Raw genomic sequence first — 17895 nt, forward strand, 5'->3', positions numbered from 1 at the left:
CACCGGGGGCCGCGGTGCCTCGCCTCGGTAGCGCGGCGGCGGGGAGGGCAGGGCAGCGCCGGTAACTGGAAACCGGAGCCTTCGCCGTCACCGCGCCGCCACTTTCCGTTCACTCCTGGGCGCTTAACCGAGGGCTCGGGAGAAGCGCTCCTGGTGCCTTAGGAGCCCAGCGACAAGGATTATTTTCCAAAGGAGCCGGGAATACCTTTGCAACCTCCGCGAAGAGAGACTTTTTTTTTTTTTTTTTTTTTTTAATTGCCCCCCTCCACAATGAGCCAGGTTCGGAATTAAAATGTTCTGGTAACAGGAGTGGAGTCTATAGACTGATAGAAACCAGATAGAAATCTGTATTACTGGTTCCTCCAATAGCTGGGTAAGCATAATTGAAAGTTCTCTTTCTTTGCTGTAATAGATGTGAAATGTGTTTGATGGTTGAATTTTCCTACTGTTCACAGATAGTTAAAGCAATATTTTCCAGATTAGCATAGTCTGTGTTTGGCAGGGTATTTTTTCCCCCCCTTTCTTTCTTTCTTTCCTTTCTTCTGCTGAATGATTTTCCTTACAGGATTAAAGCGTAGGACTCAGCCTGTAGTGGATGACACCTGCACAGCACTTTACAGCAAAGCTGTATAATACTTTCTGAAAGCTGAAAGCAACCTCCGTGGCAGGAAAACTTCACCACTTCACTTTAGTAGCGGTTTGCCGGCTTGTTTGCAGTTAGAATAGGGTATAAGAGCAGAAATGTAATTAGACATTGCTTTTTGTGTGTCCTAAAAGATTCTTTAACAGTGCTTGCAAGGTTTTAGGTCTGTGGGTTGTCAGCAGGGATCCTGTGCGCAGGACATGCTGAATATAGTATCATGACTTACTGAGATAAATTCAGAACTGGGATATAAGCCCAAACTGAGATTCAAACCTGCAATGAGTTTGTGTTCACTTACCAGGTATGTAAATCTCTGAAATTAAGCCTATTTCCATTAGGTAACTCCCATGTCAGACACCCTGAGGTACCTTTTTGGCACCATATGCATTTATTATTTATGTGTCTAACAGCTGGGTAGGAACCATGCAGCTCAGAATTTGAATCTTGTATTTGCCTGTCACTTCTGTGTTAACGGTGAAGATCTGCAATTTGAGCAATGAAATGTAGCAATGTTTCACTCCTGTAACTGATTGCACTAGAATTGGCAGGAGGCATGAGAGTGGGAGGGAAAGAGTGCTGAAAGGGTTTTTTTTATTATTATTTCCTACAATGTCATTTAAGGGAAGAGAGAAAGCCACACACTTGTTCCTCTTTGACTTTTTATCTCTATTGCAAAGAAAGTATAGTGCTACTACTGTAAAATACTAATCCCATTGCATCTGTTAAATCACATGTTCAGTATGATTGGCTGTTTGTTTTGGCCTGACAAAGAAATTTTATCAGGATTTAATGGCATTTCTCTCTTAGAAGAGGGGTAAGTTAAAGGATATCCCGTGGGCTAGTCACAAGGTTTTAAATTTAAAGCCCACAAAGCAGCATTAATACTAGAGTTTGTGCAGCCTGTTTAAAAATTATTCTTGGCGAAAACTCTGCAACTATCATTTTATTAGTTAACAGACCCTTAGAGATAATTTGGAACTGGGCCAGAATGGATATGTTTCTCCTGTAGACCAGATCTGTAGCTGGCAAATTTCTGACACTGGTGTTTTAGTCAATTAGCAGAGTTGTAGCATTACCTGATTTTCATGTGTTTCTCAGTACTCCAGAGCAAATTGTGAAGGAGAGTTTAGAGTGTGGGCTACAGAGCTGTGCACTTGCTCGCATGCTCTCCATCCCACCCCCAACTTAGTATGAAGTTCTCATGCACAGAAGAAGGCTTTCAAAACGATTTACAGTGAGTGGTTAGGGAATGACAGAGGTAGTAATGAGATACGGGGCTTTCACTGCTAAGTCAGTGGTGTGGATCCAGCCCAAATTGGTGTTGACCTAAAGTCATCCCTGCCTGACAGCTGGTTCCTGCCATGCTGTGGTGGTTACAGCCGGTCCTTTTAGGACAGGTGTGACTCTCAGAGGGACTGAATGAACAAGCATGTAGAAATACTGGCTTCCACTGGAGGGACTGTAGTGCTAGAGCAGAGCTGAGGTGAAGAAGTGTAAGATGATTGCACAGGCAACAAAACTCTTCATGAAATAAATGTATAGCCTTTAATGCTATCTTCTGGCTGTAGGGGTTGTATCCTTCAAAGTGCTTCCAGTTACCATAGAATGAAATATATCACCTGCTTGACCAGCAAGTGGTGTCTAGTAGAAGGGCTGTCGATGCCAAAAAGAAAAAATATACAAGCAGGGAATTAGAATGGGCCTAAAATGAGGGTGTGTTTTATTCTCACTTTTGCAGCTGAGCTGAAGAACAAAGTTGTTATCATAGGTGAAATGAAATTTGGACTTCACAATTTTTGGAGAGGTGCAGTTTAGGAGCATTATAGACATTCAATACTCAGCTTCCAATGTCTGCTGGGTTTTATGGGTCTGGTCCAACATCCATTGGAATTGATAGGGAAATGCCACTGACTCCAGTGAGCTCAAGCCCTTCCTGAGCTGAGAAAAGATGCAGTTTTGTTTTGGGATGTTTTCTGATTCTCTGAGGAGCTCACTCTTCTCAGCAGCTAAACCCTATAAAACGAATGTAGATTCAGCAGATGTGCAGGAGGAGTAGCAGAAGTATCAAGTATAATGCACTGTCCAACACTGGCTATTCTTAGTGCTCTGTAGAAGTCTGTGAGAGCAGGTAAGTATCTCAAAAGGAGCTAGCCCAAAAAGCAAATGTTGACTAACAGTTTCAAGCATGTTGAAATACTTTTGGTTTCGTTGGTTTTGAAATTAGTGATGTACATAGTCAGGATTTCGTCTTAAAAGGAGATCTAGAGGGCCATTAGAGAACTCAACTTGCTAAAACTTAAAGCTATTGCCAACTACTTTTGATTTCAAATGTTAAAAGAAAAAAAAAGGCAAACAACAACCCAAACCTGCCTTTCCCCCCTCCTCCCCCCAAAACATGAGAGGGAGATCAAATATGATGTAAAGTAAGGAGAGACATCATCTAAAAATATCAGCCAGCTTTTTATTTGTGAAACTTTATCTCCTGTCCTTGCTTTGCTCTGCCTTGACATTTAGTATAATTATTTTTCCAGCAGGTGGAATTGTCCTTATTTAAATAAACTGAATCTAATGCTGTAGTCAGCCTTAGCCAAAACTCAGGCTCTGTTGGTTCATACTAACAGGCAGAGAGCTCCTTTTGTGCCAGCACAGAAGACTGCTGGGGAAAACTATTTTCAGATGTACAAAGGAAAAACAGAAGTGCTGAACCTCCTTCACATTATCGTATATTATGGCTTCAGCTGGAAGAGCTTTCTAACATACATCTTTCTTTAGTGTTGTTTTTACTCCACACAATTGTATAACAGTAATGAGATATCTCTGTCTTTCAGGTTTCATTTCTTGGATATTGAGTTGCAAATCTGAAGAGATGGCATTTCTTGTGCTGCACGTGTTGATTGGGATATTTAGTTACTTTAGCAGTGTAAAAGGATCTTCCCAGCCTCAAGCGAGGGTGTTTTTAACATTCAATGGTAAGAAAGAAGATAAACATTCTTAAGCAAATGTTATGATTGAACATTTTCTTCTTCCTCTGAAATTCAATAACTGAGTAGAAATTGGCTTTTTGATCTGCGTCCACAATTATTATTTTGGGTTTGTGTTGCTGAGGTACCTGTCAGCCTAAACTGATTTTCACTTGAAGTTTGTGCTACTATAGCTATAGGTACATAATTAATAACACCTTCTCTTTATTTTGCGAGTTATTATGGCTTACTAACAACTAAACCTTTTATTTCTTATCCTTAATTTTCTTTGGGAAAGATGACAGCACATGGCATGTAGTGGAAGTTATTCATGACTTGAGTTGCTTTCATTCAGTGCCCAACTGAGACACTTTATACTCTGAAAATCAGGCTGCCTGAAGGTTTACCAAGACAGTTAGCAAGGCACAGAGTCCTTTGGCAAAGGATCATTCCTTGTGCACTTTGTACAATGTATCGGATGTACGTAGCATGTGGCAATCACTGATGCCTGCATACTGTTAACAAGTAATCAAAACTATTATTTCCAAAAGAAAGGTGCTTTTACTTCTGAAGTGATGAGCAGTACCTTGTTGCTGCAGTTTTCCCCAGTATTACTTTAATAGTAAGGTCACTTATTCTTCTGGTACTAATCCCTGTCTTAAATGCTGATTTTTAGCCACCTCTTCAGAATGTGTATGTTCTTCAGGCTCACAGTTTCTGTTAAATTTTTGCAGAAATCTTCTGTCACTAACTGTAGGAAATCAGTTTTCTTCAGCCCTCTGCCTTTTCTGCGAATGTCTTTGAGGCATGAGGGGTTGCTACTCCCCGCACCAGTACTGTCTGCGGTAGGATGGTTTGTATGGTTCCTGAGTGCAGAGATGCTCTGCAACTGCCATGTCCTGCCATGAGAATATCCTGTGTGCTCTGAATAGTCTTTAAAGAATCACTTTGAAAATAATCATAGCTAGTAAGTACCTCGAACTGCTATTTGCTGCAATGATCACAACTACATACTCTTGAGTCTGAGAGACAACTGGAAGGACACCTGCCAAGATCTTCAGCAAATAACAACCAGCAGACTGAACAATTACAAGATATTGTAGAGTATAGGGCCCTAAACTTATGAGCATGATACTTAATAGGTGTAAATTGATATGGTTCCAGTAAAAGCAATAGTAGAAATTGCATTTCAAGAGGGAACTGCGAGATGAAGCAATAGGTGGGAATTTCTTTTCCTTGCTTAAGTAACGCTGACTCAATGTAGATGGTACTGATTCAGCACAACTCAACACAGAAGCAAGTTCGGCTGCGGTTGTGTGTTACACCTGAAGGTTTGTCACAGTTACGTAGAACAGGCTGGTTCAGATTTCCACATCGTGTCCATGGAGACCTTGAAAGTAATCTAGGCTTCACCTGATCTCTGGTATGAGCATGAAGTAGGAATTGTTCAGGTGTTGTGATATTCAACCTTGTGAATGGGAAGGAATCATAATAAGGGGCAAATGATTTTAACGTGGACTCAAGAGATTTGTGTTTCGTTCCTTGGCTCATCACAGGTATCCTGCAAGTCTGAAACACAGAACCACCCATAGGAAAAAAAATCCCAAACCCAGGGATTTAGAAAAAATAATGTCTGGGTGAATTGAAACCTTAGTTTCTCTGTCCCTCTCTGAAAGGAGTTTGACCTTCCTTCCTTTGAAAGGGGTTATGACAGCTTTATGTCACAGCAACCCCATCGTCTGGTGAGGTTCTTGGGCCCCAAGAGCTCTGCCACCCCACGCCAGCACTGGGGACACAGCCTCATGACTGTAACCCTGCTGGGCTGCCTCGATTGCAGCTCGCTTCTGCAATATCACGTACAGTAGTTGCATGTCCTGTGTCCTCTCCTTGATTTTTTTAAAGTGATGCTTTGCATGGGTAACACTGAGTCTCTAGCCTCAGTGAAAGTTAGAGGAAAGTGTCACCAGAGCCTTGCAATACTATCTGATTATCTTAAAATGGACATTTTACTTTCTCTAATACTTATCTCAACATCCAAACTTTTTTTTAAAAAAAGGTACATTTTAAAGTCCTTGATTTTTAATGGGTCTTTCAAAGTCATAAAAGTAAGGAATTAATTATGCACTTTATAATATGGCAAATAATGTCTGAAATAAAGGGCTGAGTTTTTTGTATAATATAAAACCAGTAATTTTATTTTTAAGTCTATTTCCAGATGGTAAGAAACAGCTTTCATTATGTGAAAACAGTTTGCAGGTTGTTGTGTATAACAAGGTAATGGCCCCACATGTAGTATGAACTACTGTTCTATAAATCTTCATTTATATATGTAGGTAATGATATAAGAGAGAAAGTTGAAACTTTGTACTGTTCTCTAGCCAGGTGTGATAACATACTCTTTCTACATAAGCTGCTTCATAGCTTTTTGTTTTTGAATCATGTAGAAATATCAAGTTATTGTCTGTCTCCATACCCTGAGAAGTTGTCAGTTTTTATGGAGAATTGTCACTCTTTTAAAGTGCATCATTTGAAAATAAAACTATAATTAGGACTCCTTATGTTTTAAATGACATTAGACAATAAAGACAAGTCATTCAAGCTTAGGATACTTACATGATATTTTTCATGTTCTGAAATGGATTTGGCTTGGTGTCTGTAATGACATTGCACAAGTTTTGGGGGCAGTATGTATACAGGAGGAGAAAATGAGTGATGCTTTTCAAAGTTAACCTGCTCCTTCAGGATCAAGTCAATTGAGCTTATTCACATCACAGCATTTCTCATGGGAAAATCCAGCAAGTATCTTGACCTATTCTGTTGTTCATCAGGAAAGATAAAAATGTGAATCGTTTGAATCGTGGGCTGCTTTTCTCTTTGCCATCTACTTCATTAAGAATCAAATGTAATTAAAAAGTAAGCCTGGGTAATACCTCAAGAGCCTGATAATAGGGATTTTGCAATTAACTTCAATGGATGAAGGACTGCAACCCTAATTTCTATTTTTGAAATCAAAAGCCCGGCCCCTGGTCTAATTAAAATGTAGTTCATGAATTAGCTGAGATTGTTAAATGTGCGTCTGATGCGAGTGTGGAACTTACTGCTGTCTGCACCCTGACTGTTGAAAATTGCAGTGCTGTACAGAACCCCGAGGCCTGATTTCTGTTGCTTTGCACCTTGTATAGCTGTTTACTTGGATGAAAGAAAAGGCCAGGCTGGAGCTGAACTGTGTGCTTTGCCCAGGTGTACAGGGCTATACATGGCACTAGGCTTACGGAGAATCAGGCAAAGGGGTTTTCAGTTTGCTTGGAATGATTTGTCGTGACCTAATTGACCTGTTCAACTGTGATGGCTCAAACCATCAATATTAGTACAATGTCTGCACTTGAAGAGCCACTGCAGTTGAAGAAAGATGGCTTCAACTTTTTCTGATTCTGAAATTACAAAGATGTGAAGCCTGAGGTGCAGCAGCTGCAGTAGTGTTGGGGAATCATCTGCTGTGTTACCATGGAGCGTGCAAGAGCCAGGGAACCTGGAATGGACTCAACACATCTCCCTACACTATTAGTATACCATCCCCCCTCCTCTTACCTCTTCTGGCTCCTTGTCCCCAGAATAGATCTTCCTTAATCTATTTAAATCTCCCATCATAATTTAAAGCACCATAGTTTATTTACTCCCCATAGCAAAAGACTTACCTTATCTGTTTATGAACTATCAAGTGCAGTGCCTGCTGTTTTTCAAGCTACGTGCATTCCTTCTTGTTATTGCACGTTCCTGAACAGATAATTGGGAGCTGTATCCTTCAGTCTTTCCAGGGGGCAAAACCTTTCTCAAATCAGTGGAGTATTATCAAAATAAGAAAGGAGTTATTAGACTCCAGGATGGTGTCAGACTTTCATTTCATTCCAACACACATTTATATTTTGGGTTTTATTGCAACACTGAAATTTTGGGCCATACCATTTTAGTATCAGATTCTGAATCAGTCAAAGCAGTTCCGGTACTTATTTTTGAAAATACACTCAAACAAATCTTCTTTTAGCTTTGAATTTATATGGATATGCATAACCAAGTGATAATTTCACAATTTGCTGGGAACACTTCATGCATTCCTATCTAAAATGTCTGGTCAAGCAGATATTTCCCATGCAGATTCTCCCATTGTCCACAGTGAAAATTCCATATGACAAGTGGATCAAGGCTAATTTGCAGACAGTTTTGTTCCTCTTTTTGTCATAAAATTACTAGAACACGTATAGCACTTTTAAGAAAGTATCAGTCAGCTTCATTAATGACAATTAAAAAGCATAAAATGTCACCAGAGCAACAGCAGCACTTATTCAACTGTCAACATATTTTAAAAGATTTAATGCAACCCCTGTGGTTACCCTCAAGGAAAAATAAAGGAACTGAGAACCATTTTCTTTGAGCTCTTGAGCAACAGCAGTACAACTTGTTTTTAAACAATCCCTCATTGTAATGTTAATGTTACCACAGTTAATAAAAAGTTCATTTATTATTTGGGGGACTTTGTGCTGATGACAGTCTAGTAGGCAATGGTTTATGCTCAAATAGTTGATTGGATCTTTGGTGGTGTCCATGGAATGAAATGAAAGCTACTTGCAAAATGAAAGAGAGGTAAAGCATTTAGAAAAAAAAAAAAAAAAAAAGAAAAAAAAAAAGAGAACCACGGTTTTATTTTTGTTTCTCTGCAGAACTCATACAGAAATCTCTTGAGTGTTTATATAGTTGCATAATTTTCAGCAAATTGTGGGTCATATTTTCTCAAAAGTAACTGATTTGTGGCTTTCACAGCTTCACGGATCTTAAATAATACTAATTTATAAAGCATTGAATACCAACCATGTGAAAATTCTTCCCCTTCAATTATCTCTCACTGGAGATCTAAAAACTTCACTTACTTTTCAATAGTCAACTAAAAATTCCTTCGTACCTTTAGTAGTGAAGTTGGTATTTTTACATTTGGTTGAATTGACAACTTTGGTTGTTCTTGAAGACAAATACCTAATTTACAAATTGAAGTCTTTGGAGGTCATTTTTAGACTTTATCTTCTCTGGATATAGATTTTTTTTCTTGCTTTGTCTTTTTTTTTTCCTCTGCTGTTAAAATAAACAGAGACGTAGTGCAATAAATCTTACTTGTATAGAAATTGAATTACTTGAATAAGCTATGAGTTAAATGTCAAAAAAAATTTCAAACAGATATTAAAGGAAGCATTATGTAAAAAGCTCAGTATTCTTTCCAGAGTTCCAAGGGTAGAGGTCCCACATGCCCAATGACATTGAATCTGCTTATTTTCATATTCACTCTTGTTCAATGGCAGTGTCACTGACTTGGCTTCACTGTCATTGTTGTTGACATGAGTGTACAGGAGAGGAGAATTTCATGTATTGTTTCTGTATTTAAAGTTAGATTGTGCCATGTGCTGTGACTTCAGTTATGAAAACGATCATGCAATAAAGCTGAAGTCACAGTCAGTGTTTGGTCCATTTCTTTTTTTGTTCTCTGAAGTTACTGCAAGAGGTACCCTTGTAGGAAAGCACAAATAAGCACATGGTCTTCAAGGCAGTTAATTATCAGGCCCCCAATTTAGGAGAAAAGCTTACAAATTTAATACTACTCTTGGATGAAGGACTCATCCAAATTTTACAAAGTTTGAGAAGACTTGAGTGTTTCTTGCATGATAAAAAGTAGATGTTATCTGAGAGATACCTTACTTCCTTTAATCTTTCTGTTCTCCAATTCAGTCAATTTGAACCTTCTCTTTTTTTTTTTTTTAATTTTGGTATGGAAAAATCAAGCTTTATCTTAGAACGTTTTGACACATTCGACACATCTTAGCTCTCTCTACTTATCATAGAACAAAGCAGCTTATCTTGGTCAGTTCCACTGCTCTCTCATTACAATTCTCCCTTGTGTTGCCTGTCCAAGGCAAATGCTGAAGTCCCTATATAGGCAGTTGTATTGCCATTATTGTACAACACATCTTTTATGTTTAAAAAAATGTGATGAGAGAAAAATGGCATGGACATTTCTAATACCCTGTCTTTTTCAGGACTGTTCAAGTACCAGTAACAAGAGCTCCTCTGTGAGCCATTTCCATACTGGATGAGTTCACAGTGCACTTTGATACGTGGTGCTGCACAAGCCTTTTTGTGTATCAGATGTAATTGGTGACGTGACTCACAATAATTACTCATTTTATTGAAGTGCGTTGACTGAGATCCTGCCACGAATGAATACATAGACCAAGACCTTATCCTGTCACTTGAACCAGCCATTTCCTCAACATGTGTGTTTTGTTCTTTCTCGTGCTGACTTTTCAGCATTCTCAATAACACTCCTTAATAAAAAGACTAGGCACTCTTTCTCGGGGAAGGGTCTTTGTCATAGGAACACAGTTTGCTGATTCACAGTGTGCCTTCTCATCTCATCTTACATTCAGATGGCAATGGCTGTAGCAGACAGCAGGTTAGAAGGCAGCTGTGTGTTTTCCCCTGTTCACTCGATTACAGCGTTGGGGTCTCAGGGATGCAACTGAGGAGTGAAAAATACTCCGTTACCTGTGTGAATCGGTGTGAAGTTGGATCTTCTCTCTTACTGTGAGGTGTGCAAATCAAGATAAGCGTGTGTTTCCAGTAATTAAGTGGACAGTGGTGATTAATGGAGGGTTTACACCATCTGTCCTTCCTCCCTTCTCTTCATATCTCCATCCTTATTTAATGCAAACTTGGTACCGTTGCATTTGCATCATTACTTCATCTGCCACTGATATCGCTTCTTCCTGGAACCCTCATCAAACCATCTTAATCGGAAAAATCTCTGGAACAGCATTTGACCAGTACACGACTCCAGTGAGTTCAATCAGGAAGTGCCAAGACATGCAGGATCTATTTATTACGGAGTCTGTGTGTTGTTAGAGAGAGAAAGTGAATTTCAGACTTGATGTGTGAATGCCCACGAATCACCATGAGCTTAGAGTTTGGTCTATGAGCACCTTTCAGGAATGAGCTCTTAATTCTTAGTTTGGCCACTATCTCAGGAGTGTGATATGACATTTTTAATGACATTGGTAACCCTGGGGAAGGAAGAATGGTTTTGTTTTGTTTTTTAATTTTATTGGGGGGCTGTAAGTAAATAACTTCATATAAAACACACCCTATTTTTATGAGAAGTTTTTACTTCTAGTACAAATTTCAAATGCAAATATGATTTTGTGCAATGCAACGTTTAGAAATATTTTGGAATAAATACCCAGACTTTTGAACTGTTCTGCTTAATCTTACTCACTGCTCTGGGATAAATGATTGCCTCACCAAAGTTATCTTCTAGAATGTAGATGAGGAGACATCACAATCACCCTGGATTGCCAAGTTGCTTGATGGAAAAAAATGTGTCTTGGCAGTTAATTGTATTAAAAAAAAAAAACCGAAACCAAAATTAAGCTGAAGCCAAATTCTTTAATTAAAGGCATCACTTTCAGCTATTAAGAGGGTCAGGCTGGCATTCTGAAATGAAGAAAAAGGAATTTGCTTTAGAGTTACATGGTAAATGTGTGGCATATTAAAATTCACCTTCAACTACCTGTTGTCTTAACGTCTCCTTTTAGTATTTCCTTTGCAATTTCATAGTTCCTATATTGCTTTGCAAATGCCACTGAAAAAAACAAGGTCTTGTAAATCCTTCCCTTTCGCAGTCACTTGTTTTTCTGATCATAATTTCTTGTTTCTTAGATTTTTTCTTTTGCTTAATACCATTTCCCTTTACCATTCTTAATGAAAAATACATTCGCTTTTAAAAGCTTCAAGTTATACAGAATAAATCAATTTCTGTCAGCTCAGAATCAATTAAATTTGGCACATATTTGGCTTCTTTTAACATCTGTATAAATCAGGCTATATCTCTCAGTCTCCCAGCTCAAAGGAGTTAGATTTACAGGGATAAGGGAAATATGTGAGGCAAGTGTCTGATCGCTCATTCAGTTCAATGGCTGGGAAAGATGAGGTTTGTTTTCTTTCCTTCTCATGTAACAGACCAAGAATGCAAAGTTTTGAATGGCAGAAGGAGAAGATAAATGTCATGGTATATATGCACACAAAAATTAATAGTGTAATAGGAAACAAAGAGGGAAAGATAGTAGGATAGATATATTCATAATCCTGCAGTAATTTATTTTTAATGCAAAAAGGCATTTGTATTCAAAACACTGTGTCATACAAGCATCAGTATGTGCACCTGTGTTTTCTGCTTTTTGATCCCAAACATTTTACTAGGTGTGAACTTAAAACTCATACAGAAACTCGTTGAAAACAACTACTGATCTCAGACGGCAAGAAGAGTGGAGTTTCTTACCCTCTACAGAGCCACAGCCAGCCGGGGAATGAAACACGGTGTTTTCCTTGGGGCAAAGTGTCACACACTGGCCTTTCTGGTGCATTTCAGTGGCACAGGATAGTTCGTAACATGTTTAGTTTCTACAGTTCTTAGAAATTCCTCCTTGTCTGAAATAACCAGCCTGCATGCCTGTCATTGCCGTTTTCTGAGATAGTCTCTGTGTTAATATGTTGAGTGCTCTCACAAGGCACAATATCAAATTAGTATACAAAAATGTGAGCACTTGCATCTTCAGAATAGCACTTTCTGATTTTTTAATATCAGCCAATTAAGATGTTATTTTCAAGGATAGGCTTGGCATTTTTTCAAAAATTTACTTTTTGAGGTCTGAGAAGGATTTAGTTGGCATGGAGAGCTGATCCTGGGCTCAGACTTTTCGATGGCTTCAACATGAACACAGCTGGAATTTTTAAAGCTGATTCGGCTAAAAACCTTCTTCCTGCCACTGTTGAAAATAATGCACCATTATTTTATATTTTTTTTCTCCTAAAGCAGGCAAACCTACAGCAAAGACAAAAGAGTTTAAAGCCCTCATGAGGTGTTTTATGGTGGTTTGCATTAGGGAAATAAAGCTGTGCATACATGGCTATAAAATATGAAAATTAATATGCCTGTAAAGCCATTACTTCTGGTTTAATAACTCATCTTTATAGCTTTGATAAGTCCCTTTAAAATGAGAAGGGTGTCAACCATTCATTTCTCCAGTAGAAACCTTGTTTTTCTTATGGATACTTGCAAACATAAAACTTTTTCAGACATAATTTTCAAAAGTAGAGTAGGAGAAGGATCAAATGTTAGTGATTTTTATTTCATTGGATGTTTCTTCAAACTCCCTCTCTACTATTTCCTGATCTCAGGCAAACGCGTTCTTCTAAGCTCACACAAGCAGCTGAAAAAGTCTGTTCCTAAAGTGGCAAAACTGCATAAAATTGCAAAAATAATTTGAAACTTTCAGATGTGGTCAGGTATACCTCTGTTTGTACTAACAGTGTTCAGAAAGTGAAGCAAGGAGAAGACTTACAAACTTGACCAGCATGGTTTGGCCCACCAGCCAGGTCCACCAAAGAACAGGCTTTATCTGGTCCCATCTTTTCCTTTGAGACATGGGAGAATCTTTGCACGATATGTGCTTTGTTAGCTGGTGAATTCTTCCTCCTGCCCCAGCACCCTGAAGACGAGCAGTGAGTTCATGAAGCACTAGCATGGCGCTTATAGAAGAGAAAGAACGTGAGTCTTGCTGCATTTGTGCGTATATGTGCGACTGGACTAGTTAGAGCTGCTTCTGTGTTCACTTCAATAAAAGCAGGCACTGGGGGAGAGGGGCAAGCACAGGAATTCAGCATCTCCCCAGCAGCTGGAGAGAGCAGACCACCCTGATGCAGGAGCTCTGAAGAGGGTTTTATAGAGGAAGGTTGTGCCAGCTGAATCAATACTAGAGCAGGTTTCATACCTACTGTGGTAATTTACATGGATGTGTTGGGGGGGTGATATAATAGAATTAAATATTTTTTTTAAAAAAAAAGCCTTTCTTGAGTTGGACTTGTTTGCAGATACAGGAATCTGCCACAAACGATGACTTAATTTCCACTTGCTATTTCAAAAAAGAAAAAAACATTTCATTCCAGATTCTCAGGGTGTCGTTGCCAAAGAACTTTCTCTTGTAAGAGCACTCCAGATACATCCAGCACCGCGGTACAGTGATGAGATCCCTCTCCATTATTATTATTATTATTATTATTATTATTATTATTATTATTATTATTCTATTGAGTGCCTTCTTATTGGTATTGGTATTTTGGTATTGGTGTTGGTATTAGTATTGGTATTGGAGTCAAGCATTGAATGCTGGTTATGAGGCAGCCTGTCCTCCTCCTTGTATACTCAGTTCCTCTCTTACCTTGTCCTTAAAGAGGTGAAAGAAGTCTGCCTGGACTTGTTCAAAAGGAAAGCAGCTAAGTTTTTTCTTTTCACTGCATGGTGACTGTGAAGGACCTTTGCTTTAAGGTTATTCTCTTTCTACACATGAGGGGACAATGGCATTGGGAGAGGTTTATGGCTTTGCTGCTGAAAGCTTCCCTAGGCAGCTGGAGAAAACTCCCTTTCAGATCAGGTTAGATGTGAGAGAAAACATCTAACATCTAAGATCAACTAAACTTGAGATTGTGTGTAACATCAATAAACCACAGCACTCTGAATAAACAAGGTGGCCACTCACTGTTTACTGTTCCCTTTGCTTATTTTTCCTGCTCTGTGTCTGTGATAGCCCCAACCTGTTTGCTGAGCAGCTGAAAATGAGTTTTGTTCAAAGTGTGTCTAATTCTTGGTTGATAGGTATGAGTCCTATGTGAAAATGTGTGAGAGAGAAATAGCAGATTATGGGACATTTTTTCTCTAAAAGGCCCTTTCAAGAAAGCAACTATTTCTCTGTGGAGAATGGGGGGGTGATGTAGCAGTCACCAAGAGGTGAAAGGGTCTTGGGGAGATTACTCATAGGCATAAGGAGTTGGGATGAAGTTACTGCACCCCAGCTCATGTTGTATGAGAACATTCAGCCATAACATCTGCTCTAGAGGTAATCTCCATCTCCTTTGAAGCTGACTTCAGATCTGATACCAGATCTTTTCATGTTGAAGAAAGTACACGTGTGTATTCTCTTTAGGGTCAGTTAGGAGGCAAAATACTGATTTTCTACAGAGAAATTGAGCATGGTTCTGGCCTACTGTGTCATTTATAAGTTAAAGTTTTCTACAATCGTGCCAATTAATTTGTTTTGATTTGTGGAGAAGAGAGATCAGGGAAAGAGATTGCTGTGTCCAGTTTTGGGCCCTCCCAGCATAAGAGGTGCTGGCGAAATGGAAGAAGCCCAGAGAGTGGTCGGGAAGCTGTTATGGGTGCTGGAGCACTTGGTGGACAAGGAGAGGCTGAGACAGCTGAGTTTCTTCATCCTGGAGGAGAGAAGGCTAAGGGGCATCTTGTAGCTGCCTTCAGCTGTTTGATGGGGAGAGTATAGAGAGGACAGAGCCAGACTCGTCTCAGAAGTGCGCAGTGACAGGATAAAAGGCAAAAGTGTCACATTTGGAGTTTTTTTCACCATAAGCATAGTGAGTAAATTTGCAGATGACACCAAGCTGGGTGGGAGTGTCGATCTACTGGAGGGTAGGAAGGCCCTACAGAGGGATCTGGACAGGTTAGATAGATGGGCCGAGACCAATGGCATGAGGTTCAACAAGAACAAGTGCTGGGTCTTACACTTCAGCCACAATAACCCCCTGCAGTGCTGCAGGCTGGGGGAAGAGTGGTTAGAAAGCGGCCTGGCGGAAAGAGACCTGGGGGTGCTGATCAACAGCTGGCTAAACATGAGCCAGCAGTGTGCCCAGGTGGCCAAGAAGGCCAATGGCATCCTGGCCTCCATTAGGAATAGTGTAGCCAGCTGGTCTAGGGAAGTGATCGTCCCTCTGTACTTGGCACTGGTGAGGCTGCATCTTGAGTACTGTGTTCAGTTCTGGGCCCCGCACTTCAAGAAAGATGTTGTGGTGTTGGAGCGAGTCCAGAGGAGGGCAACCAAGCTGGTGAAGGGTCTGGAGGGTCTGACCTACGAGGAACGGCTGAGGGAGCTGGGGTTGTTTAGCCTGGAGAAGAGGAGGCTTCGAGGTGACCTTATTGCAGTCTACAACTACCTGAAGGGAGGTTGTAGTGAAGTGGGAGTCAGCCTCTTCTCCCTGGCAACTAGCGATAGGACAAGAGGACGTAGCCTCGAGCTTCGCCAGGGGAGGTTCAGGTTGGACATTAGGAAGAATTTCTTTTCAGAAAGGGTTATTAGACATTGGAATGGGCTGCCCAGGGAGGTGGTGGAGTCACCATCTCTGGAGGTGTTTAAGAAAAGACTGGACATGGCACTTAGTGCCATGGTCTAGTGGACAGGGTGGTGTCAGGGCAACGGTTGGACTCGATGATCCCTGAGGTCTCTTCCAACCTGGTTGCTTCTGTGATTCTGTGAGACATTGAAACAGGTGGTATAGGGAAGCAATGGGCTCTCCATCACTCCAGGTATTTGAAACTCAGCTAAACGAGGTACAAACCCATCTCACTTCAGTAGCTAGCCCTGTTTTGAGCAGGATTTTGGCTGACATAACCTTCAGATATCCTTACCAACCTGTGTGCTTTGTGGTTCTGTGATTTTATCAGCTATCAGCAGGTGTGAGTATTAAGACATTGGTATCTATTTTGGCAGTTTTTCCAGCACAGCTTATCTGCTAAAGCAGTTCTGAAGAAGAAAGTTATCTTTTCTCAGAAAGGTCAGAAATCTGACCCAAATGACCTGGCAGCCTGTGTCCACAATGGAAGCTATAAACACTCAACATCAGGAATTTTTATTTAGATGCCTACTGCAAATTATTGAGCCTAAAGTGTGGATTTCCAAGTTTGAAACCTTGCATGTTGCGTAAATTGTTTTCTTACAGTTTAGTACAATAGATTTCCCTGGTGTGGAAGGCAAAAACATGGATCTGTCTGTAGCTGCACAGTAAAATATAAAAATTCCTGTTCAAAGGAATGCCAGAAATCCTAGATATGCAGCATTCCATGAAATGATATGAAAGCAATGTCAGATGATTCTACCTGTGTTTTCTGTACATAATCTCATTTGTTCTCTTGTTTAAGAACAAGAGATTGCCCTCTTGTTGTTAAACTGAGCTGATTCGTTATATGATGAGTAAATCACTACATGTTATAATGGAGTGTGCAGAATGTAACTAAATTTACAGGTGCAGAATTTATTTATTTATTTTTAAAATACTGTGGAACACTTTTAATACCAAATTAAAGTTAAGGTTAAATTAAATAAGTGACATTTCTGACAAAATTTCACAGTATACATTTGGTCTCAGAAGAGATATTAGATCTTTGCTTACCGTGACATCTGGTTCTAGTTTGTTTTCAAAGTTTGTATCTGTACATGTGTATAATGTTACATAGAACAGATAAAGCAGACTTCTACAGTACATACTGTGTTTATGGAGGTATATGTGTCTACTTCTGGGCAAGTTTTATGTTACCTGATGTATAGCAGATGTATAGCAAAAAGAGTTTGCAAAAAATGATATTAAAATGGCAAAGTCCAGAGTAAAAATTTCTAAACTACCTGGCCACATCCTGTTTCATATACATATCATGCTAAATTTGCCCGCACTGTGGTTTTTCTTTCTTTTTGGTGCCTGAGTTTGCGAGCTTGAGCTCTGTTCTTGTATGGTAAATGTGCACACATAACACACGCATGCATGCGCAACCAGCATAAAAAACCTACTAATGTGATATGTGCTTCTGAGCTTATTCTTTTCAGGCATGTGATTGATACTGTATTATTTTAAATATTTGAAAAAGTCATTAGAAGTGTGTTGATCGTTAGACTATACAGACTTAGGGACACTTTCTTTAGCCGCTCTAAAAGGCTGTAATGGTCTCTTACTGACATTATTTAAGAAAAACACGGCATTTTTCCTGTCTTCCATAGAATCACAGAATCATGTGGGTTGAAAAGGACCTCCAGCCAACATCCTGCTCAAAGCAGGTCTGATTAGATCGGGTTGCTCTGAGACATGTCCACGTCAGTCTTGAATAACTCCAAGGGTAGAAATCCCACCCTTTAATGTCAATGTTCTAGTAGCCTCCCAGTACATAGTACATAGCGATAAGATTTCCCCTTTTCCTTTGCTTCTTAAAGCTGAACAAGCCCAGTTCTCTCATCTCTCCATTTGTGCCATGTACTCCAGAATCTTTATTTGTTCTTTGGCTTATTTTTAGTCTTGGAAGGTGATTCTTCCATTCTAACAGTGAGCTGCTCCCTTCAGTAACTGCTTACCATCTCTTCACCCCTCTCC

General features: G+C 39.7%; 1 protein-coding gene across 1 annotated transcript in view; it reads left to right on the top strand.

The window, feature by feature from the left end:
• The first annotated feature begins 44 nt into the window (after positions 1-44).
• Positions 45-17895, top strand: part of SEMA3C (semaphorin 3C) — a 123510-nt gene continuing 105659 nt past the window's right edge. Inside the window, exons 1-2 of the mRNA XM_068400638.1 lie at positions 45-373; positions 3472-3612. Coding sequence (XP_068256739.1) covers positions 3510-3612 — 103 coding nt within the window. The 5' untranslated portion in view covers positions 45-373; positions 3472-3509. The remainder of the gene's footprint in view (positions 374-3471; positions 3613-17895) is intronic.

The sequence above is a fragment of the Nyctibius grandis genome, chromosome 5 (genome assembly GCF_013368605.1).
Source record: "Nyctibius grandis isolate bNycGra1 chromosome 5, bNycGra1.pri, whole genome shotgun sequence".
In the NCBI taxonomy this organism is placed as follows: Eukaryota; Metazoa; Chordata; class Aves; order Nyctibiiformes; family Nyctibiidae; genus Nyctibius; species Nyctibius grandis.